Source organism: Leuciscus leuciscus, assembly GCF_965113295.1.
Source record: "Leuciscus leuciscus genome assembly, chromosome: 3".
In the NCBI taxonomy this organism is placed as follows: domain Eukaryota; kingdom Metazoa; phylum Chordata; class Actinopteri; order Cypriniformes; family Leuciscidae; genus Leuciscus; species Leuciscus leuciscus.
This window is the reverse complement of record NC_138727.1, coordinates 47471604-47497061: the sequence shown is the minus strand read 5'-3', so window position 1 is coordinate 47497061 and position 25458 is coordinate 47471604. Positions and strand designations below refer to the sequence as shown.

The 25458-nt window shown below is 37.8% G+C and overlaps 1 protein-coding gene across 1 annotated transcript; it reads right to left on the bottom strand.

The window, feature by feature from the left end:
- Window positions 1-10309: 10309 nt before the first annotated feature.
- smarca5 (SNF2 related chromatin remodeling ATPase 5) lies at window positions 10310-23436 on the bottom strand. The gene is made up of 24 exons (XM_082164652.1): window positions 23163-23436; window positions 21923-22045; window positions 21631-21797; window positions 20747-20847; window positions 20534-20634; window positions 20137-20316; window positions 19875-20030; window positions 19672-19803; window positions 19414-19482; window positions 18932-19041; window positions 18548-18774; window positions 18332-18453; window positions 16678-16830; window positions 16341-16473; window positions 14686-14834; window positions 14447-14566; window positions 14253-14360; window positions 14040-14153; window positions 13179-13301; window positions 12835-12967; window positions 12631-12749; window positions 11422-11634; window positions 10840-10950; window positions 10310-10730 (listed from the first exon to the last, which is right to left on the bottom strand). The coding sequence occupies exons 1-24, from the start codon at window positions 23241-23243 to the stop codon at window positions 10665-10667; spliced, it is 3111 nt and encodes a 1036-aa protein (XP_082020778.1). The 5' UTR covers window positions 23244-23436; the 3' UTR covers window positions 10310-10664.
- Window positions 23437-25458: the final 2022 nt, after the last annotated feature.

Genomic DNA, 25458 nt, shown 5'->3' with positions numbered 1-25458 from the left:
TTTACTTTAAAAAATATGATTAACATTAAAATTCATTATTTTTAATGTAATTTAAATCTGACGGTGATATTGAGTTTTAAAACATTAAAATGTTATAAGTTTAATTCTTTAACTTTTTACTGCTTAGGTAGGCTTATCTCTTTTAAGGTCGTGACACCAAGTCGACGTCAAAGAAGTAGCTTTCAGGGAAGTTGGCATCCCAAAAAACGAAATAATCCCCGAAATTATGCAATTCATTTGTGCTACGCTTGTGCCGCAAAAACAAATGTTTTAGTCACACAGTGAAATTTGCCTAGCTGCAAAGTTGGGAATATTTGTTCAACAATATTTTTGATCTGACTGCACTGACACTATTGGACGAGAACTGAACTGGGGTGCGTTTCCCGAAAGCATCGTTAGCCAACTATGTTCGCAATTTCGTTATCAGCATAGTTCAACGAGTCAGTGTTTCCCGAAACCATCGTTCTAACGAACATTCGCAAACAGCATCGCAAAGTTGTGTAGTTGGAACAGCTCTCGACCTGGGGTGCGTTTCCCGTACAACTATATAGCTCGCTGCTTAACTACCATAGTACGATGCATTGTTGGAGAAATCAACTAACGGTGCTTCAAATCTCTTGACAAACTAAAAGACGTAAATTACATTTGTATGTATTCTAAATAAATAACACGGGTTGTACTGAATGTTAGCTTGCTTATTTTGCTAAAGATAAGGATTTATTCAGTCTACATCTCATGTAAACTAGAAACTATGCTTCTAACCACAGCTCGAGAGCTGTCGTTCCAACCACACAAGTTTGCGATGCTGTTTGCGAACGTTCGTTGGAACGATGGTTTCGGGAAACACCAGAGCCCATCTACGGAGAGCCTTGGCACTTCCTATTAGCCCCATTGTATCGATCTTGGTTGCAGTTCCATTAGAATTCCACTGGGGGTGATCGCGGGCGAGTGCAGACTGAATGGGAGTCTATGGGGCTAGACGGCTAAATGTGTCTCTTTCACCTGATTGCCGTTGAGAAATCTCAAATTTTATTGTAGGTTTTGCAAGTTCAACATGGGTTATAGGTCGAAAATTGAATGAACGAGTACTTATGTCCTTTCGATTTCTTACAGGCTGAGTTGTTGTTGCCCGTAACACGCTAGCATTCTGCTAATGAACGCTGATTGGTCAGTGAAGGACTGATTACGACCAGAGATACCGCTTGATGGCATCGTGGCATCCGAAGCGGGACCAGAAACAAACAAAACAAAAACTCTTCTAGCATGTGTATTTACCTGTGTCAGCTGTGTTGTCGATGCCTCGAGAGAAAAGAAAGTGCAGAGCACGAAAGCACCAAAGTGACTGAAGGATTGCCGTAAAGCAGTATCTCAGGTCGTACGATGTGTATGACGTCATTGACATTTTAAAAGACTTTTTAAAGCAAATAAGTGACTCTAAAAAATCTAACACCCAGCAATGTGTAATTTCTTTGCATCTCCTTTCGAATACAACATTCAAATTACTAGACAAAAAATTATATCCTGAGAAAAGTGGATTTTGATGGGTATAGCGCCATAGACCTCCATTCATTCTGTACTCGCCTGCGAGCGCCCCCGCATGGACAGAGACGTGTTACTGCAGCCAGTCCAGAAACCGGAAGTAAGCAGAGAGCGCCAATTCTCTTCCTATTAGACATTCTCTGGAAACACCAAATCGTTGAACTATGCTGATAACGACGGAACTTGCGACCATAGTTGGCGATGCTTTCGGGAAACGCACCCCTGGTCAGAAGCATAGTTTCTAGTTTGCATGACATGTGGACTTAATAAATCCTTATCTCGAGCAAAATAAGCAAGCTGACATTCAGTACAACCTGTGTCTTTTATTTAGAAATCACACAAATGTCATTTAGGGGGAGACCGGGGACAGTTGCAACAGGGGATGGTTGCAACATGTCATTTTTCTCCAATCAGAAACAAGCTAGAGTGATGACACCCATACTGCACATGCACAGTTAGACCCTCCCCCCACCAAGAAGACAGTAGACATATTCAACATCTGCTGCTGCATTTATTAAACAAAACTTGTTTTGGAGGTATGAAAGTCAATTTTTTCATGAGATATATTTTTGTCATACTGTCCTGACATTTTGTATGAATTAACCAAAACTTACTTAGTTTGAATTATTGTTTTGTTGACTTCTAAGTGACATGGTTAGCATGTGTCAAAGTCAGTGTGTCTAGCAGGCATATGATGTTCTGTCATGGCTGATAGGGTTGGGGACGGTTGCAACATGTTATAAATTGCATGTTTAATAAAAGTTTGTTGCATTGCAAATTGTTCAATTCTTCCTGTCTAACACTGAAATATGGAGAGATTGAATAGCATCTGTAACACCTGCACACTGAATCTATGTAAGTCTATGTTCTACACAAACAAACAAAACTCAATAACTGTTATTTGATAAATATGATTAAATAAATAAATTATAGGCTACAATAATATTATTGAAATAAATAATACTATAATATTATAGTAGGCCTAAAACAGTTAATATTTTCAGAATTCTATGCTCATTGAGACAAAAAGCCTGAAAATTTAAGGTATTTTTAACATGTTGCAACCGTCCCTGGGTTGTGTTGCAACTGTCCCTTGGGTCGGGGTCAGTTGCAACATCTGGCTTCTTCCATTCAAATAAATACTGTGAACGATATGTCATATATAATCATCTTTAAATGGTATGGGTAATTAGCAGACAGATGCAAGTTTAATATATACAAATTTGGTTGATCTAGTCCAAATAACCCTGAGTAATTGAGAGAAATGCAAAAAGTGTTGCAACCATAGACATGTATAGAAAGGCTAGATAGCTTACCGGCGCTGAGAGCCAATGGGACCCGACGACGTCACACGGCGGCCATCTTAGGACAGGACCGCTCGTCCAGTTATAACATTAAAGTCTATTGTGCATGTAGTGCTGAAATAACTATATTTTGCTCAATTTTCAACCGATTTTCAAACGGCTTGGTGTGTCATAAACGTCAGGGATGCGGCTATTTAACTGCATACTTGTGAAAAATTATAGCCACAAACGGCATCAGCACAAATCATAGCCACGTTAATAAGGTTTGTAATAAACCAAACCGTTTGTAAATCCGTCAAGAATTCAGCAAGTTACGAGCATTTTAGTTGGCGTATGTCACTCACCTTCCGTCCACAGCAGCAGGGAGCAGCAGCGCAGTCTCCTGACCTAAGATGGCCGCCAAGTGACAACACAGCTGACTCCGCCTTGAGCCATCTAGCCTTTCTATACATGTCTATGGTTGCAACTGTCCCCGGTCTCTCCCTACGTCTTTTAGTTTGTCAAGAGATTTAAAGGAACACGCCGACTTTTTGGGACTTTAGCTTATTCACCGTATCCCCCAGAGTTAGATAAGTCCATACATACCCTTCTGATCTCCGTGCGTGCCGTAACTCTGTCTGACGCACCCACCGCTAGCCTAGCTTAGCACAAAGACTGGCGGTAAACGGCTCCAGCTAGCATACTGTTCCCAGTAAGTGACAAAATAACGCCAACATTTTCTTATTTACATGTTGTGATTTGTATAGTCACAGCGTGTACAAATAACAAGGTCACATGAGGGAAGGATCCGTCTTGGAGGTGGTGGAGAGGATGGAGGTGAATGGAAGCGTCAGCATCTGCGAACTCAAACGTGTGTAAGTACCAATCTTTTATACCACGAGTATTAGAATGTGATTGGATAGATGAGAAAGTAAAGTGACGTAACAATTGAGTCTTCCCGGCAGAACTTTCATTTCCCAGTATGTATACGGTTAGAAGATGGTTGTGTCTCATGTGACCTTGTTATTTGTACACGCTGTGACTATACAAATCACAACATGTAAATAGGAAAATGTTGGCGTTATTTTGTCACTTATTGGGAGCAGTCGGGCCTTTTTAAAAATAATTTTAAATAAAAAAATGTATTTAAATAAATTAAATTAAACCTTTTTTAAAAATAATTAAGTGACAGTTGACCATGCAGAGCATCAGGGAGAAGTTGGAGCGTGGGGAGTTACTAAAAGTTCCCAGTACTTCAGGAAAAGCTGCATTTTGAAAGAGTTTTGATTTGATTACCACAACAAACAATGAGCCTGAAGCCTTCAACAGTGGATGCTATTCTTCTTCTTCACAACGATCTCGAGTTAACAGTGAATGAGCCTATACTCAGTTCAACGGATTTTTATTTATTTATTATATTTTTATTATTATTTAACGTTAGCCAGTTGGCGAAGAGTTCTTTGAAATGTTGTTCTTCAGTAAAGTTACTTGACATCAAAAAAAGGTAGGCCGTAAATCTTTATTTACTGCTGGATCACATCTGGCTGTATAATATTCTCTACTGCATGCTTATGCTTCTCTGTAATGGACAGTCTGTATTAATTTTTGTGGGCATAATTGTCGGTAGTGGTAGTTATGTTTGAGGCCTATAGTAAAATTGTACCTAGCAGCGTGTGTGTATGTGTGTGTGCGCTATAAGCAGTATATGCTAGCTGGAGCCGTTTACCTCCAGTCTTTGTGCTAAGCTAGGCTAGCGGTGGGTGCGTCAGACAGAGTTACAGCACGCACGGAGGTGAAAAGAGTATGTATGGACTTATCTAACTCTGGGGGATACGGTGAATAAGCTAAAGTCCCAAAAAGTCGGCATGTTCCTTTAAAGCACAGTTTTTGAAGTGTGCATGTGCGAACGTGCTCTACTATGTAAGAACGAGCCTATGATTGAATCTGGAAATAAAGCAAAATAACTGAGAAAAATGAGAAATAGTCCTCAGATGTCATATCTATAATTTATAGCAAAACATCTAGCGTTAATTCAGTCTCAAACAGATTCATTAAAAGAAGTTATTACTCCACCACGTGCGTGACGTCATAAACCAACGTGGTTGAACAATTACTTTGCGACAATACGGTTTCGGGAAACAGTAGTGACTAGCAAGTTGATTTCTTCAACGATGCATCGTACTATGGTAGTTAAGCAGCGAGTTACGTCGTTGTTCGGGAAACGCACCCCTGGATGATGACACACTCTAAAAAATGCTGGGTTGTTTTAACCCAAATTTGGGTCAAATATGGACAAACCCAGCCCTTTGGGTTACTTTTTTTTATTACATTTTTAACCCAATGTTCGAGTTTGTCCATATTCGACCCAAAATTGGGTTAAAACAACTTAGCATTTTTTAGAGTGCATCACTGTTTTCTACAGAGCTTTTTAATAGATGAAATGAACTAATAGATTATTTTTACAATAGAACTGAATCAACTAACTTAAGCTGAACAATGATATATTTTATGCTGCATCATTGAATCATTCTCCATGCTCTCACTGTAAAGCTGATTTGAAACAATCTGTATTGTATAGAGAGCTATATAAATAAAGGTTAAAAAAAATATCATATCAATCATCATGAATTCATCAAAATTTCCAGTTCAAATTCAATTTGTCATAGCATTCTCCTACTATCTCATGTTGCAGGCTATTACAGATCATTTTGCTATTCGGCACACAATCTCTTTACTTTCAGGACCCTGCGGTCACTTGATAAATGCAGGATATGAATACGTTGCATTCGATTTCACACTGCCAAGTCATACACTGCCAGTTTTTTTTAAATAATGAATTGTATTGCAGAAGCCTGGTTTGCAGAATGGTGTAAGGAATCCTGAACGTATCCTTTGAACGTCTGTTATCATCAAAACCACTTGTAAAGGAAGTAATGTTAACCACCGCACAATTTCTTGGTGCCCTGGAGATTCGGAAGTGTTCAAGACACAGAATGAATCAATGTGTTCTGCACATGTTTTTTTATTACATAACAGATAAATTCCAGCCAGCTGATCAGGACTTACAATAAACCATTTCAAGAAACGCTGTACAGTCAGTTTACAGTATAATGCTAGCATGCAATTTAAAAACAGATACACGAGTGGAATTGGTTAGTTTGTTAAAATAATCTAAATAAAAATTAAGTTTCATCCAAGCTGACACAAAAATAATTATTTACTTAATAAAAAAATACAATATTTGTGTTTAATAAATAAAAATTCATATTTAATAAATACATATGTAGATGTAATTAATAAATGAATATTCATATTAAATAAATTCATGATAATACATAAATATTTGTATAAAATAAATAATATTCATATTACATAAATTCAAATTAAACATATATATTGATATGTAAATAACTAGATTAGTAAAGATTGTGAACAAACTTTGACGTTGGCTTGAGAAAGTCTGAAAATTTGAAGTAACTGTAAAAGCTTGAAGTGTGAAATAGTTTAGAATAGAGAAAGACAGTTTAAAAAGCTTAAAGGTTTTAAGTTTGAATCAATTTTAAAAGTGCAAAGTTTGACAGTGAAAGAATTGTTTGCTGTGCAGTTGCTAGGGTATTTTAGGTGGTTGCTGCTAGGGTGTTGCTATGGTACTTGTGTGGTTATTAGGGTGTTGCTATGCGGTTGCTAGGGATGTGTCCTACGTTGAAAACCGAATTCGGAAAGAAAATAACACATTCTGTCTGTCTGTCTGGATGGATGGATGGATGGATGAATGGATATAGATAGATAGATAGATAGACAGACAGACAGACAGATAGATAGATAGATAGATAGATAGATAGATAGATAGATAGATAGATAGATAGATAGATAGATAGATAGATAGATAGATAGATAGATAGACCGTTGAGACTAAACTTCAAAACTTCAAAAATTCCATCATCTGAAGACTGAATGTTATAACACATACACAGATCACTCAGCAAACACTTAGCACCAAAAGCTCAACCCAAAACTGCTCAACGGGTTCAGTCTGCAACATCAGAGGCTCGTGGCTGAACACCTTGGGGCTTCGGCTCTTCGCCTCCAGCCAGACTGCGATTAAACACAGAAAGTGGCCAGAGAGGATGCCAGAGGGTCCAACAGGGGAGTCTGAAGGCTTTTTACAGCTTGTTTTTAAAAGGCACATGTGGTCCACCAAAGATTTGAGGACGCTCTTGGCAAATAAGCTTTCAAAGCAACGCACGCACCGGACACACTGCATTATTCACAAGCCCAGGTGACTGTAAACAAGAGAAGAGGAAGAAATGTCTCGGTCAGGACGAGGAGAATGTGGGAAAAGTGCAGAAACGGCGACAGATGATACAAACATGAAGAGTAAGACTCTTTTAACAACATTCACATTAACAGCATTGACTAAAAAAGTGGCCTGATTTGAATGTAAAATATATATCAGGGCATGTTCCTGGCATCAGCTTTTACACTCTGATATCCCAATACCAGCAATATAACAGACGACAGAACAACATTGATCATGATTACTGCTCCAAAATTGTGATTCCTGCTGTTTTCTTCTTCAGCCTCAGTTATTGCACAGAACACCAGCAGAAACAGCCAAACGGTCAGTGATACATTGCATAGGTGTGTTGGATCAATGCGTCCTCTTTTTACCATTCATTCACCATCAGTTCTGTGCAGCTTCTTTAATCTTTAATCTCATTCACATCCTCAATGAGGAGCGATTGAATGGCTTCTGCTGGCTTTATTCAGACATTCACCTCCAATGTAATGAGAGACAACGACGTTCCACAGGCTTATTCGTCTCAACTGTCCAATCGATTCCTCGCACTTGCAATTCACACGATTAACAGGCAATCACAATCACAAAAACCGGAAAAGATTGATAGCAAACCTCCTTTATTGTAGATATAATTTTTCAAAGACCAGACATTTACAGATTTATTTACAGAAAACATGCATGAATTACTGTTAAAGTTCCCCTGTGGCGAAAATCAAGCTTTTAATGTCGTTTATGTGGTGTTTTTAATATGCTTTAAGACAAACCATGTGTAAATTCATAAGTCGACACCATTGCTGAGTATTTTCTCCTTAAAACTGCAGTGAATCAAAGACAGTCTCAAAAACACAGTTTGAAATCGCTGGTGTTTCTGACGTCACAAACTACCTTGTAACCAATCAGATCAACGTGTGATCGTCAACGAGTGGATCTCTGAGTAGTCCAGTCATTTTATGAAAAAAGGTTGAACAAATTGCAACGGAAGCAAACTCAACAGATTTTGTATCCTCAATATGTCCTGAGTAAGAAAGAAAAAAAGCCCTGAAGAATCCCATTAGGGGAAAGTTTCGAAAAAGTCCCAAATATAGCCTATTCATACGCCTGTTCATTCTTTTTCTTACGTGAATAGGGTAAAAATTTTAACCTTTAGATATCACCATGAAAATTACTGAGTTGATTACTTACATCAAGATAAACAAAAAATGTATTACAAGTTTTTTTTAATTGTTTGTTAACATGGACAAACGGTGCATAATCTAATTACGGATGTGCTAATTTGCATAAATACCACAACAGATCTAAACATTGGGTATAGCCAGGTGAAAATGTCTTGTTGAATCTTGTTGATGGGGCTATCTAAAGGTTAAAATGTTTACCCTCTTCACGTAAGAAAAAGAATGAATATATTTGGGTCTTTTTCGAAACTTTCCCCTAATGGGATTCTTCTGGGATTTTTTTCTTTCTTATCAGGACATATTGAGGATACAAAATCAGTTGAGTTTGCTTCTGTTGCAATTTGTTCAAGGTTGACCCCCATTTTGGCTTAAAATGACTGGACTATGAGCTGCTGTGAGTGAGTGGAGGCGGGGCTCATTTGCATATTCATAGAACCGCGTATACTAAATGGGGCAAGGGTGTTTTTTTCAAGAAACTCTTGAATATTTTGGTGATCAAAGATTGATTTTTAGAGGTTAAAATGATTGACTGCAGAGGGACTTTAAAGAGCAACAACAAACAGCAATGTCAAATCAACCAAATTTCAGAAACGTCCCCGGCTCAAATTTTTGATTTTGTTCATATTTATTCTGAAGAAAGATAAACATAAATAGTGGAGAAAGCCAAAATATTAAATACCACAGATGTTTATTTACTGAGTGGGCCACTATTTTGTAGAGGGGGGTCAAAATGACAATTTTCAACAGAGATTTGGAGCCAAATTACAGAGTGTAAAAATGACTTTAGTGGCAGCATCATTATTTTATTTTTACACAGAATTTGGTAGGTCTATTAGTAAAATCTGTAGACTTTAGCAATCTTTGTTGCATTATATGCCAATGGTGACAGTTAAAAAACTGTGGGGGGGGGGGGGGGGGGACTTCTTGTGTTTTTTGCCCAAGGTTTGCATGCATGTAACTAAAGAAGTATTACAGATCTCTTAATATCCTTTTAGATTTTGGTTTAAAAAAAAAAAAAAGTGATTTGTTTGGGGTCTATATGTCTCAATTCCAGAGATATTTGGATCTCAAAAGAAAATTGATACATTTCTAGTGGTCAAATACCAAGCTGATACTTGTTTTCTTTCGAAGAGGAACAGCTGAAGAACAAGTTATGTTGAAACTAGAAAAGTATCTCTCTTTTTCTTCTTTTATTACTTCCTAATGCTACTGTGCTTTTACTGCAGGCCATCTTCAGTGGGACTACAGTAGTTAACCATGACAAACTGCTGCTGTGTGTCCATAAAACAGAGCAACAGCGCCACCTTCTGCATCAACCACATACGATTTCCATATCAGAAGAGATTCTTTCCAGATATTACACAATCAATACACACACACACCATCATTATTCATGACAATAGATAATATTTTAAAAACAATTCAAAAATGTTTTTTTAAACTGTAAAAGTGATTGTAATTTTAACTGTAATTGTGGGGAAAAAGCCTTCGACTGCAATTTTCTTTTTAACTTTAAGCACAAAATGCTATGAGTCCTATTTCTTATTTTGCAAGGATTTTTTATCATTATATATTCATAGAAGAGCATAAATGAGGCAAGGGTGTAGAGTTACATTTAAGCTATTTTAAGGCATGAAGAAATTTGTTTCAATGAAAAAGTTTAAATAAGTCATTTTGGTGATCAAACATTTGTTTTAAGGGATAAAATTATTGACAACAATATTATTAACATAACGTTTTACCTCGGTTTACTTTTTTTTTACCCAACTTTATCTGTTAACATTTCTTTATGAATTACATTAGGTAAGGCTTTTTGCAAGAATTTAACAATTTTGGTTTATAAAAAAAATGCTTGATTTTTCTTCCTTGATTTTTCTTGAGCAAGACCCAAACATTTTGCAAACTTTGCAAAACTCAGTGTATTGTTGGATATGCATAACAATACTAATTAATACTAACATTAATATACAAGCTGAAGATATTACATTTATTTGAAGGAAATATACGGAGCAGTGTTTATAAAAAACAACATTTATTAGTCATGTTCCAATTGAATATTCAACTGAGGGTACAGAGACAATCATGAAGATGCTAATAATGAGAGGAAAGACGGCAAATCAAATTGATACAAGCAAATGGAATGTGGTAAAAAAAAAAAAGTTGGCATAAATACAAAACACAACTGACAGCACAGCCGTAGTACATTATATAACTAAAAGAGAGATCTAATTTACAACTCTACACCTTGTTGAAAAGGTCAAGCTACTTGGAGGCGAGGTTCAGTGCTGCAAATCCATAACCCGTAACAATAATTGCAAGTATATTGCTGTACTGAAGGTCCTCGCCGAGAGAGGCGTGACGCCTGGCCGTTCACAGTTTGAGCTTTTTCCTGCGACCACGTCCATCAGGCGTCCCGTCCTGCTTGCGTTTCTGGGCCTACGGGGAAAGAGGAACAGGTCATTAAATATTACTCTCCAACTGATGAGCTCATCCTCAATATTTCCAGCAGCTGCTGTGATGAAGAACATGACTGGCACAAGCTCACCGAAGACGTGCGAGGGCCTCTCTTCTTCTTCTCTGCTTTCTCTCGCTCCTCCAACTCCATGTTCTCACGTTCAATGAGCGTGATGAGTGTGTTACATCTCCTCTGGAGCTCCTGTGGTCACAAACACATATCCAGAACCGTGTTAGGACTTTCTGAAAGTTCATACTTAAGAAGGAACAGAATCCGTTTCACCAAATGCATTAAATCAGCATTAATAACAATACAAAATCAAGAGCAATAATCGACAATGATTGTGCGACTATTGCATCCCTCTTTTTTTAATTCATAATTTTATTTATTTGCATTATGCAATTATTGTTGTGTAAACGCATGTAAGCCACCTCTGAGCAGCATTAAACAGTCTGTAAATATCAGATGCATCTTCTGTTTCACCTTGGCTGTTTAAAATAGCTTTTGTTGATGCTGACAAAACTGTATTAGTAACAAGTCTATAGTATTCTGATTGTTTGAAGTAACTGGTTAAATTTTAGTCTTTGACAAGACAACACATATACTGTACTTTCAATAAAAGGTAATTATACTTATACACTTATAATGGAAATGAAACCTGATGAATCTCACCATGGCCGTGCGGGACTTGAGGAACCAATCAAAGCGGAACTGGGGCGAGTTGCGAATGCACTGGCGCAGCTCATCATAAACGCTCTCCTTGTCGAAGCCCAGTTTGTGCAGCATGCAGATGAGAAATCTGTCCTCCTCCTCGGTGTAGTTCTTCCCTTTGTTTGTGCCATACGAGATCCTGAGCTGATGGAACGGCGCCTTATAACGGCCAATCTGGAGAGAGAAACAATATAGAGAATAGCTAAAGCTTTTATCGTGTAGTCACTATCACTGAACACTGAAGAGATAGTGGAATTGAAGAAACAGGAACTTAAGTGTCGTCCTCTTATTCATTTAATAACTTTTACTTACAACAAAAATAACTGAAGATTTAAATGCAACATGAAGTAAACAAATGTTTAAAGAACAATAATAAAGAAAGAAGATCCTTTTCAGATATCTGGCATGTTTTAGTCCAGATTAAAATGTACAAATATTTGTGAAAGCAAATGTTTGGAAATAAAGTCTTTAAGAACTTTTAGCGAATACAAAAAAATCATGTAAATACTGTTTGACTTGTCAATGACAGGCAGTATCAGAATCAAAGTAGTAGCCTGTTTTGTTTATTTCTGCGTTTCTCCAAGCGCCACCTACTGTCAAAACTTGAAAATGCATTTTTATTCAACCAGTCTCCACTCGTTTCACCATCACTGCGTCCGAATATATGCCTACTTCCATACTATATAGCAGGTGAAAAACAGTATATGTGCTGAGTAGTATGTCTGAATTCATAGTATTCATAAAACAGAAGGTAAATTGTCCCCGATGACCTACTACTTCCAGCGTGATCCTGAAGTGTGCATACCATGGACACTTTACTATCCCATGAGGCCATGGGAGAGGATTTATGAATGGCAGTGAAGAAACTCCGTAGTTCACATAACAGTGACAACATGCCGGATGTAGTACGTCTGATTTACTTTAAGGGATGAAAAGTTTCGAACCAAATGTAGTACTTACTACACAACATGCGATTTCGGATGTGACTTCACATCCAACTTGAGGATGTTTACATTAGTTTACGCATGTCTCCTTTAAGCAGCACACACACAGTGTTGTTAAATTCAACCGGTTGATGGAAAAGAAGCATCCAAACAATTTGTAATAAGACATCTAGATGATATTCTGCGATAACAATCCCATGCATGTTCATTATGTAGTGTGGCTCACTTTAGAGTCCAGTGCTTTCTTGATGCTGATTCTCCTCTGGATTCTGGCCTCTCCTCTCTCGATCTGAGCCATGATCTTCTCAATGTCCTGCAGCTCATTGCAGCGCTCCCAGAACACAGCTGCACACAAACACAACACACCTCAATCATACGCTTCCTGTATACGACAGGCAGCGTTTCAGCAACAGACAGCGTTTCAACATACCAGAATATTCCATGACCTCCTCTGGGGTTTTGCCCTCGACCTCCCGGGCGATGTTCTCGATGTCATCTCTTCCCCACTTCTCATTGGCCTTGATGAACTGGTTAAAGTCACGCTTGGTCCAAATGGTAAAACCCTGGATATAGATGACAAAACGAATGAAACCCAGGACACAAACATCTTCTCATGGACTTGTTGAAACGTTAGAGAGCACAATTTAGACTAATATAAGAAGTTTCATGTTAATGCAGTGGGATTAATTACACTTAAAAGGTGACATGTAAGTATGAGAAGATAGGGAAGTACAGTCTACTGAATTGGCACATGAAGTCCCTGATGGGATTTACCTGTGAGAGGAGGTTCTCCTTCTCCTCCAGCTCTTCCTCATTAAGTGGTTCAGCTTCATCAATCTTGGCCTGTTCCTCTTTCTGCATTTGGGCCGAGTTGGGCAGATCAGGGTTTCTAGGCACCTGTTAGCACAGAGACATTATACATTAGGAACATCAGAAGGGATGATTGCATTATTCACCGCTTCACTAAACCGCATGTTAATGTGTGGGCAATCTGGACATACTGAATGTCAACATGAAACTTCATTTGAAACCCATTTTACTTTTGTAACGAATCATATTTGTGAGTAAAAATATTTTTTCTTTTGAACACTAAATGACTCATTCACAATTAGACTCAGAGTGTGTATTAAGAAAGTAAGGTATCGTTCAAATGTCAGTAAGATTTTTTTTTTGAAGAAATTAATGCTTTTTATTCAGCAAGGACACATTCACCTGATCATGTAAAGATATTTATAATGTTTCAAAAGATTTCTTTTTCAAATAAATGCTGTTCTTTTGAACTTTGTTCAAAGAATCCTGAAAAAAAATGCATCACCGTTTCCACAGAAATTTACAACAAAACTGTTTAATCATTGATGATAATCAGAAATGTTTCTTGAGCATCAAATCATCATATTAGAATCATTTCTGAAGGATCATGTGACACTGTAGACTGGAGTAATGATGCTGAAAATTCAGCTTTGCATCACAGCAATTTTAATATACATTTACATAGAAAACAGATATATTAAATTGTAATATTTCACAATATTACTGTATTTTTAAATAAATGCAGCCTTGGTGAGCAGAAGAGACTTCTTTCAAAGACATTTGAATGGTAGTGTACCTTGACCCCAAACTTCAACACAAACACACCTTGTAGCCAATAGTCTTCCTGTAATACAGGATCTCCTTCTCCAGCAGCTCAAACAACCGAGGGGGAAAGAACTGGAAGTCTTGAACATTGGGCTGTTTGGGAGGACGGGGAGCCTGAGGGAATCAGAAAAAAAAGTCCATCAGAAAAGCTCTAGAGAAGAGGCTTCCAATTCAAACGCCCATTATGGTCAACAGTGGAAGAACTAATAATACCTTTGGTGCTTTGGGCTCGCTGACACGCAGGGCCTCTCTGAAGTACGCATCCACGGCGTAGTTCGCCTTGCGCTCTCTCTTGGGTGGCTCAATCCAGTTAGTGATGACCTGAGGAGGAGGAGAGTTTACATCAGTATATCATTTTTACATGTTGCACATGTACAATGTGCATGTTGCAGTTTGTAATGTATTACCTTTTTCTTTTCTCTGTAATCTTCACCCTCAAAGTTGTACACGCTGTTCTCGGTGTCCATGGTGAAGTTTTTCAACGAGCTTTCTCCAAGATTGGCCAGCTTTTCCTTCATCTCCATGGTCTGAAACAAAGATTAGAAATGTCATAAAGAGCATTGCTCTGAATTAAATGAAACATTGAGCTCATTGTTATACTTCTGTTCAGCTTTGAGAAGCAGTTTCCCAAGATTAATGGTCATACCTTCTTCTCTCCTCTCTCCAAGATGGCATCAATGTCTTCATCTGTGATCTCACTCTCCTTGGAGGCGAACACATGAGTGGCACCATGTCGAATGATGGACAGCATCTCATCTTTGCCCAGTTTGCTCATGTTTGGATCGACCAATCTGCCTGTAGGAAAGCAATAGTACTAATCATGTTAAAATAATATATGTGTGTGTGTGTGTGTGTGTGTGTGTGTGTGTGTGTGTGTGTGTGTGTATTTCATAATTTAAAATAATTAAACTACAAAATAATAAATATACATAAAATAAAGTATAAAGTAATAATTTAAGTAGGGATGCACCGATCCACATTTTTTTACTTCCGATCCGATCCCGATACCTGAATTTGGATATCTGCCGATACCGATACTATTCCGATACCAGAGCTGTGTTTGCTTTAATATTATTATTATCATTATTGTTTATTTTATATGATGCTGAAATAAACTTCTCTCAACAGGCAAGTAATGATATGTTATGTACGTAGCCTATGTATGCATGCATTTATGTCCCAAAAGGCAACTTGAGGTAAGTAAGTAACAGGAAATCCTGTTAACAGGAAAAATCCCATTTTGAAAACAAATATGCAACTGGGGGTTTCAAATTGGTTGTCATGTCAATATTTATTACATTCCCAAAATGTCAAATACTTGCATCTTGAAATATAAGAAAAGTGCAAGGGTAAAAATCTTACACACACACTATCTGAAGGGTGATCCTCGCTCCGATGCAGTAAATGCTCGATCAACATCAGCATCGTGCAAACAGACAAGCGGATTTCGCCTCAGACGCGCGTCGATTTCGCTTCAAACTTTTGCTTTTTACGCACGTAAATTTTTCTCTGGACGCGCGAATGGATTCAAAATATTCAAACGTCCAACTAGACGCGGTAGACGCGAATTTGACGCGCTATTCGCGTTTGGTGTGAACGCACAGTAACGTGGTGCTTTTTTAAATGTTTGATTGCGTTCGTTGTGTTGTATGACGCGAGGCAGCTTCAAAGGACTCTGAATTACACCTTTGCAAACATTGCATTTTGCTGTCTTGCTCTGCGGTGTTTCCAGTGTTAAGTATTTCCACACAGCGGACGTTGTTGGCTAGCCGCAAACCGTGGAATGGATTTCCTGAGCGGGAGCGTGTCTCATAACTCTGTGTCTCATTGAGCCGCGCCTCCGTTCAGGAAATCCATTCCACAGTTTGCAGCCAGCTAGCAGACTCGCCCGCGGGAATCACTTTTGGAGTCATTTCAGCAGACGTTAAAGCGAGCGCAGACATGACTCATGGATATCGGAAATCTCCGCAGGTTGGATCGGGAAAATCCGATACGTGAATTACGCTGGTATCGGGTCCGATACCGATACTGGATCGGATCGGCCCCATCCCTAAATTTAAGTAAATGAAAATTGAAGTATGAAGTAAAATAAACTTCTTAAACTCTACTAAAACAATTAAGTTGGAAAGCAATAGTATTAATCATGTTTAAAATCATTAAATAAAATTATAAAATGATCAATTATATGTTATGAAAAATAAATTAAAATAAAAAGATTTGTGTGCTTAGATTCATTAGAATTTTTATTTATTACAAATATTAATAACTTAAGTAGCTGATGCTGTTTGTTTCACGTCTTACCTTGTTGAATGACAATGGAGTCCAAGCGGAGCTTCATTTCTGCACGCTCCACGATTCTTTCCTCAACTGTATTTTCCGTGATGAATCGGAACACGCGCACCTGTTTCTTTTGACCAATCCTGTGGGCACGATCCTGAACAGAGAAGATCCAAAGAAAATGAATTAACATTCCACACCAGAAGAGGTCTGATGCTGCTTCGAAGAAAAGTACTTTTTAATAAATCAACAAGTCTGATGAAAGGAGAATGCAAGATGCTACCCATGAGTCCAAACATCAAAGCAACAACAAATACATTGAGTAAACTTGTAGAAAAAAGATGCCAGCATGAATATTGACCATAGCCTGAAGATCCACTTGAGGATTCCAGTCAGAGTCGTAGATGATGACGACATCAGCGGTGGCCAGATTGATCCCGAGACCTCCCGCTCTGGTGCTCAACATGAACAGAAACTTTGAGCTGTTGGGCTCATTGAAGGCATTGATGGAAACCTGAGGAGATGAGACGAATGTTACAGATTTTATCCTCAATCATTGGTGCTTATTTGCTTCTAAACTCAGGGATGCAAACACATGTATGGTCAAAAAAGAGAGAGGTTATCGAAGCCCTCGCTCCGCGGCAAATATCCAGATACTTACATAATTGTGATGAATTTAATCCTTTGTAAGTTATCATTTTGCAGTGTAAGATTACAGTTAACACCTTTAAATATTACATAAATGTATTATGTATTTTTATTAAACTTAGTGAGTGTATAAATCAGCAGCAAAAAGTAATTCTTGAGAAAATCTGCACAGTAATTTTATCAAATCTAAACATGTTAATAAAAACAAATGACTATTAGTACTCTTATAAAATTCAATCAGGCAATCATACATTTCACAATTTTATATTTATATATGAATGTCAAGAATTCAGAAGTGTATATGTTTATATAGCCTACACTACACAGAAATAATATACAATTAAATTATGCTTATTTTAAATGTATTGTGCAGGCTAGGTATACAAAATATAGGCTTTTAATAATCTTTCAGTGCGCAAAACCATGATAATATGAAACGCTTCAAAGCAGAGCGCTGCATCGCGGGTGCAGAATGATGTGCTCAAAGCAACATGGAGTCACAGTGTGCAGCGCTGCACAAGTGCGCATTTAAAAGTTCACATTATAATGTGAATATATCATATTGGAGAGAGTTTTACCGTGCATCCTGCTGTAACCGGACGAGGCGCGCGCGCTGTTTGAATACTGAATGGAGAATGATTGACAGATGAGGGAAAACGAGTTTCCATAAACTTTAATTTAATGATGTAAATAGACTTCTGTCCCTCACATTAAGCTATGGAATGGCTTCAGATGACTTTGTGAAATTATAATCAGACGCTCTCAGACCCAAGTCATCCAAACTGACGTGAAAAAAGCGGGAGGCGCCGAAAAGCGCGCTGTTTGCATCCCTGTAAACTATTCTGCTGTACAAAGAGAAAAGCAAAATACTTTGAAATGCATACGCAAACACGCACTCAAGATAGCATATGTGACCCTGGACGACAAAACCAGTTACATGGGTCGAATTTTTATTTTTTATACATCACATGAAAGCTGAATAAATAACCTTTCCATTGATGTATTGTTTGTTAGGATAGGACAATATTTGATCAAAATACAACTATTTGAAAATCTGGAATCTGAGGGTAAAAAAAGAAAAAAAGAAAAAAAAATCTAAACATTGAGGAAATCGCCTTTAAAGTTGTCCATTAATGTTCGCGATTGTGCTGCATTCACTCACAAAAATGAATGTTTTATATATTCACGGTAGGAAATTTACAAAATATCTCCATGGAACATGATCTTTACTTAATATCCTAATGATTTTTGGCATAAAAGAAAAATCGATCATTTTGCCCCATGTTGGCTATTGCCACAAATATACCCGTGTGACTTGTGACTGGTTTTGTGACCCAGGGTCACATATGAGAGAATCACTTTCATACCTGTCGCTCCTCGTGAGGAGTCTGTCCATCCAGACGACAGTAAGCATAGTTACGCCACATACAATAATCCTCCAGAATGTCCAGCACCCTGGTCATCTGACTGAAGATCAGCACACGGGACCCTGCAGGAAGAAAACAGAGCCATGTTCAAAGCAACATGTCAAGACCATTCCGACGTTTACATTGGCAAAATACTTCCAGCAACAAAGTGGTCACCTTGCTCTTTCAGCTTGGGCAGCAGCTTGTCCAGCACCACCATCTTCCCACCGTTGACCACCAGGTGGAGGTCAGTGGTGTAGGGTGGACCCGGCTCCGCTCCATCAAACAAGTAGGGGTGGTTGCAGCATTTCCTGAGCTGCATTAGCACGTTCAACAGGCGCATTTTGTCCATCTTACCCGCAGAGTTCAGAATGTCAATATCCTTCATCAAGATCTTGGTGTACCTAAAGAGAATAAGAAAAGGTCATTATTTGTCTGTTGATTCTGACACTTTGTCCAATAGACTAAAAACACTTTTGCCTCGATTTTGCCTTTAAAAAAAGGCCTAGTAAATCAACCAACCACCATATATTTTAGGCATTTATTTGTAATAATATTTACCATTCTCTCTGCATCTTGCTGAGCCCAATATACATTTTGATTTCCTTTTTGGGGAGGAGAGACTTCTCCACATCGGCTTTGATACGCCTCAGCAGGAATGGACGAAGTACCTGTATCATTAGGACATTTATTAGTCACACTGCATATGAAGCAAACTGAAAAGATATTTTAAAAGAAGTTGCTTTAAATAAAAAAAATCCATCATTCTTTTCATCGTTATAATGCAACAATAAAAAAAGAAATACATTTTAAATAAATGTTGAAAAAAATTACAGTATATTTGAAGTGGACCAAAAAACTTCAAAGTTGTCCTAAGACAGCAGGTATTGTTCAAAATGTGTGGGTGTGTGTGTGTGTGTGTGTGATTTATTTATTTTTTGCATTAAGAAAACGAAACCTACATACATACTAGGGTCCAAAAATCAGGCTTCAATTTCTTAAAATAAAATACATTTTCCATTTTTATTCTTAATTGCACTTACAGTATGAAGACGTTCCACCAGTTTTGTGTCACCCAGACAGTTATTGGTGTCAAACCAGGAGTCAAAATCCTGCACAAAGTGGAAAGACAAACTTAGTCCAAACGAACACCTTCAATAACAGAGTTACATCTATAACAGATTCCGATGAAACATGAACATTTTAAAGTTGAACAGAAAGTTGACCCTACCTAACCTAAATACAATCCTTTAACAACATGATGTCAAAGAACGCAAGACAGGAATGAGAGAAAGTGTCACCTCTGAGGAGTTGAAGACGTCCGGCAGCAGGAAGTTCAGCAGCGCCCACAGCTCATGAAGGTTGTTCTGCAGTGGGGTTCCAGTCAGCAGCAATCGATTCGTGGTCTTGAACTCTCGCACAATCTCTGAAAGCTGAGAGAAAAACATTTACATTAATATTTATGTGTAGAAGCTTTATTTTTATTTATTTTTAAACTGCAAACCTTCGATTTCTCATTCTTGATACGGTGAGCCTCATCAATGACCAGGTATCTCCAGTTGAACTTTTTGAAGACGGCCCTCTCGATAATGACCATCTCATAGGAGGTAACGCACACATCCCATTCCCCTGGCAGCAGCGTGTCACGGACAAAAGCAGTCTACAACCAGAACGGAGTTATTAGATGGTCAGAAGTTTATAAAAGTAACGAAAAGGATTTCATCCAGCCCTACTTCACAACACAATCATTGGAAATCCCTACTTACTCTTTCTTCCCTGTCCCCGATGAGGCAGACTGCTCGTAGAGAGGGAACCCAGCGCTTGAACTCATTCATCCAGTTATACAGGGTGGATTTGGGCACCAGAACCATGTGAGGTCCAGGAATGTTTCTATAGTGCTTCATGTAGCCCAGCAGAGAGATGGTCTGAAGAGTCTTACCAAGACCCTGATGGGACAAGAAGTGTGAGAAATTGGATTAGAAGACATTTCCAATTTCTGGTTGCTGAAATATTTTAGAGCTGAACATATCTACAAAAATGATATGGACTATAGGAGTTTACAGTACATTTTCAGGCTTGGAATCAACCATTTAAAAAAAAAAAAGAAGATATATTTGTATGTTTTCTAATAAAATTAAAATGTATTGATGGGCGGAGTCATACCATTTCATCAGCAAGGATACCATTGATTCCGTTCTCATAGAGGGAAATAAGCCAGTTCAGTCCACGGACTTGGTAGTCTCTCAGTTTGCCGGATTTCACATCTGTCAATAAATGTTCATTAGCCATAAGCTTTATTTATTTTTTATTACCAAGAGGACATTGATATTATGTGATGCTACATTGACCATGCGTTTCACTGTGTGTAAAACTCACAAGAAGGCGAGTCGTCAAAACGTGTGCAAACGCTGGTGGTCTTGTTGCTCTCGCTCAGCAGCTCCTCATCCTCCTCCTGCTCAGTCCGACGGTGGCGGTTACTGAAAGAATTACACACAGTCAGTCAACAGGGAGACATTATCTGACACACACACCATTAACACATGGAGTTGACACTATTGGAGTTATAAGCTAAACAAACCAATGATAAATGTAATGGTTAGAGCTGCACGATTGGGGAGGGAGGGAGGGGGGGTCTAATTGTAATTTTTCTAATAAAAACCGTGATGGTGATTAAACAGGTTTGTTGTGCTTGTTTGTAGGGCTGTAAATTATGTTGTAATTATATATCAACATGATTTTAATAGTATAACTCATTACCAAATAAAAATAAACAAAACAAGAAATTTTACTTTTGTAATTTCACAGTAAATATTTTTTTTTTAAAATTAAGTAAATTACTACTTTTTTTTTTTTACAGTAAAAACTGCTCTGAGACAAACACTGGAAAAATGAGATGCTCATGTAAAAGAACAGTGCCGCTCTTCACTCTGAAACAGGCATTTATTATATAGATCACAGTGTTTGCTAAGCCATATTCCCGATTTGGGGTTTATTTCGATTAATCAAGCAGCCCTTGTACCTCGTGCTACATACTATTAAAATACACATGAAATATCAATAGAGCAGATTTTAGTGTCTAGTAAAATTCCCCCAAATTTTCTCCACAGAAATATATTTTTAATAACATCTTAACCTTTCAAGAGAGACCTACAATGATCTCTTGCGGTTATTAATCAATGGCAGCATGATTTTTATGAAGAAAACACATGGGGGAAAATACTTCTGAAACCAATTCTTTAGGAAAAGTGTGGAAAACTCACTCTCCCACAGAGAGCAGGTTCTGCTTCTCGTCTTTTTTGATGCGAGGGCGACCAGGCTTCATCTTCAGAGGTGAAGTCGGGGTCTTCTGGGCAGCTGGTTGGATGAAATGAGCAAACACTTCGGTCTGCTTCAGGAGGTACTCGAATCTGTTGGTCCGGTCTGTTTTCTGTTGAAACATAGCAGTTGACGTCAACAATAGATGTGTCACGTCTACTTACAGGTCAACTTTCTTGTATAACTGTCATATGCATTTGTAAGTATCTTTCATTGTTATAAGGCTAAATGCATTACCACTTTTTCTTCATATCCACCCGGCTGGTCCTTTTCCTTTGCTGAGGAAGGTGATGACGAGTGTGCTTCACTATCCATTGCTGTATCCGATGCTTCATCGGGCCCATTTTCTGAAGCATCATCCTTAAAGAGAAACAATAATGTATTTTATGCATGAACTGCAAAAAAAAAAAAAACATTTTAAAGCCAAGATTGATGGATGCAGATGCAGTAACATGCATGGGTGAATCGTTCACAATAAAATCCATAACATGCATTTTGATATTAGGTTGAATTTGATTCATGCTGGCTCTAAAGGGAAGTGGTTTTTCAATCAAAACATTTGATTGGACAACATTTTGGCAACACACAAGAGGGCAAAATTATGTCATTTATTAAAAGCGTTTTTTTTTATTCGTTTGATAAAATATCATTATCGACTATATAGAGTACATGAATATATAAATGACCTCAAAATAAAGGTTTGCTTGCGAAATATATCGCGTTATGAAGGCATAAGCTTAACACCACCAGAAAAGCGTCGTTATTTAATGACCGTTACTGCGATTCTAAACGCTCAAACGCTGTTTTACAGCGAATTAAATAATAGTTTTGTTTGATATAAAACGCAGTTATCAACAGTGCTTTAAAAAAATACTTCTGAAGAACAACCAAGTAAACAAAATACGTCTAATTTAATGTCATTGTGCGGTGACTTTTGTGACATCGCGTCATTGGGTGGCGGGTAATTCCCCGTTCAACGTCACACAGGAAAACTTTTATTTTGAATTAAGTCTACAATAAGAAGAGTCCAAATGGATAACTGCAGCTTAAACAATAAAAAGATATATATCGTCTGCCTGACCCATACAGCAAAATGTGCTTTATTCAAAGTAAAGTAAATATAACAAAACAACAACAACACCATTGTGTGTCATATTCAGCTAACGTTAACGTTAATTCAGAGGTTAACATCACATCAAACTGGGCATTTCTATAACTCCATCCCTAAATCTGCCAATTCACCAGGGTAAAAAGTGATCAAATGTTGTTATGAGTGTGAAAATGGACGCCGATCTCCTAATCTATTCATCAGAGCCGGAACAATACATGCTAACAAAAACTTTCAGCTGCACTCTCACGAGACGCGCGCAGATGGTTCGTCGACGCTTCGTTTCCAGCTCGATCAGTCCGTGTTTTAAAGTCCCAGATGAACTGGGGTGTAATTATGAGTGTGATATGATGGAAATGAACCGCTCACCTCTACCGCACCGACCGACTCGAGTTTGCCCGGCTCTTCCCGCGGCTCCTGCTGCTCCATGCTGATTTCTGTTTGGGACATGTTTGGCTGGCTAAATCCGTTATTTCGCTATGGACACGAGTAATTCCGTTACAAACAAGTCCGAAAAGACGAAAAAGTATATAGGTTTGATTGGAAAGTTTCAAAATATTGCCCAAATAGAGCAAGCACACCACGAGTCATTCGCGGCCCCCGGCTTTTCTGTTGACACTGTTCCCGCAAACGGGCCCGGCTACAGATATCGCGAGATTTCCGCCGAGTATGACGTCACCACAAACAGTAAGATCATGTGTATGTTTATTACTATTCCTTGCGAAATTTTACATTCATGTTTTCTTTATATTCTTTATTACGTTCAAGAAAGATGTTTAATTCTTTAAAGAACTTTAAACATTCATCTGCTTGTAAGACTTTTCTATTGTGTCATACTTGTAAGATAAAGAGTGGTTCATTTAAGAATTTCACGGGGTGAGTTGTGCCAGTTTTTACTCAAAGTGACTTTAAAGTGAGGGCATGGCAGTAATGCCTTCAACTTAAGGATGTACATATATTTCAGGATGTGGTGCATCCCTGAGAACAATAACTTTGGATCTGAAATAAATTGTTTCAGAAATATAACTCTTGGGAAAAAAGTGGTCTCATGGCACAACTTGCCCCTGGTGCGGGGGAAGTTGTGCCTTTGGGGGAATACATTGGGGGTAAATTGTGCCAGTGATTTCTGAAGTAAAACAGAACATTTTAATGTTATGAACCGTAATTCTATATGAAAGCAAGATAAATTCAATACAAAATTACTCATTTAAGGTTTATTTAGATATTGTCACCCTGGAATACCATAGCATGCGTTTTTCCTACTATGGTCAATTGCATAGGGATTTTGTATTGAACATAACTCTGGATCACAGTGTCATAGAGACAAGGGGGCGGGCTCATTTTACTCAGACGACCAATCAGTCTTTCAGGATCATTGTGAAGCTATCAAGCTACGCCCTAGCAACCATTTAGAGCACCATAGCAACACAATATATGATATTTGTGAATCATTTCAGGCAAAAAGGCTTTGGCAATAGATGCCTGTTGGCATAGCACTGTCTGTAAATTATGTAACATATAAGAATAAAGTGACTAGGCTAATTTCTAAACATCCTATTGTGACATAGGCCACTTAAAAACGGAATAAAACTTCTCTTTAATAACACAGTGCAAACTCAAAACTGAAATCAGTGTTAGCTAAATTAAACAAATAGCAGGCAGGCCTAAGTCAAACAATGATGAGGCATGCCCATCTCCTCACTTCTCAAGATTATCCCCTGTGCTGTGAGTATGTAGGTCTACGTGGTCTGGATCTGGCACAACTTAACCCAGGCCCTTTGGCACAAATCACCCCAGACCCACAAGTTTGAAAAACTAGCATGATCCAGCAGTTAAGAGCTAACATCATGCTAACTGTATAGACTCATTGTGTAGCCTACTAAAGCACTAAAACATGTGTGAAATGTTTTCAAACTTGTCTATAATTGTTCAGACACTACAATCAAAAAACCTTAATCATAGAAATTTTACTTTGAAAGGGAAAAAACAGTTTTTTGCACTAAAATATGCTTAACTCTCATGCCATGTGTCTCTCTTCTTTGGAGGACGAGTAAAAGTGATTGCTATTCAAAATTATGTGGTCACATGACCAATTTCTTCTATGGTTTTCCAGAAACAAGGGTGGAACTACTTCCCCCCTGGCACAAATCACCCCACTCTCCCCTAGGTATTGTAACTATATGATTGTAACCTGATTGTAACTAGTGTTGGGGAGTAACGAATTACATGTAACGCTACGAAATCAGATTACTTTTTTCAAGTTACTAGTAAAGTAACAAATTACTTTTACATTGTCAACAAAATATCTGTTACTTTTTCAAACTAGTAACGCACGTTACTTAGTTCTACACTAAATGTGTGCAAAAAACAGATCAATATTCCTCAAAATGAATAAAAAATGTGAAATGCAAACTCAGAATATTACACTAACCTGCAATAATTAATTACGTTCAATTACACAAATATTCTTCATGTATTTAATCTCACTTTATTAAACAATGTCTTTGCTGATGACCTTCGATTATACATTTTTGCAACCATGAGCAAAAATGACTTTAGATAAACATCACATTTGTTTAATTTTTTGTTTTTATTGCTGAAGTGTTGAACTTTCTTTTCTTGTATTCTAAATTTGGAAAGATGTTTGTTAATCTGTTTATGAACA

Excerpts from the sequence above, each read along its gene's own strand:
- smarca5 (XM_082164652.1), bottom strand. The coding sequence starts at position 23,243 with ATGTCCCAAACAGAAATCAGCATGGAGCAGCAGGAGCCGCGGGAAGAG. Across the intron at positions 13,302-14,039 it reads GGAAGACTATTGGCTACAAG|GTGCCTAGAAACCCTGATCT; the intron begins GTGTGTTTGTGT and ends CTGTGCTAACAG. Across the intron at positions 12,750-12,834 it reads GGAGGTCATGGAATATTCTG|CTGTGTTCTGGGAGCGCTGC; the intron begins GTATGTTGAAAC and ends GTTTGTGTGCAG.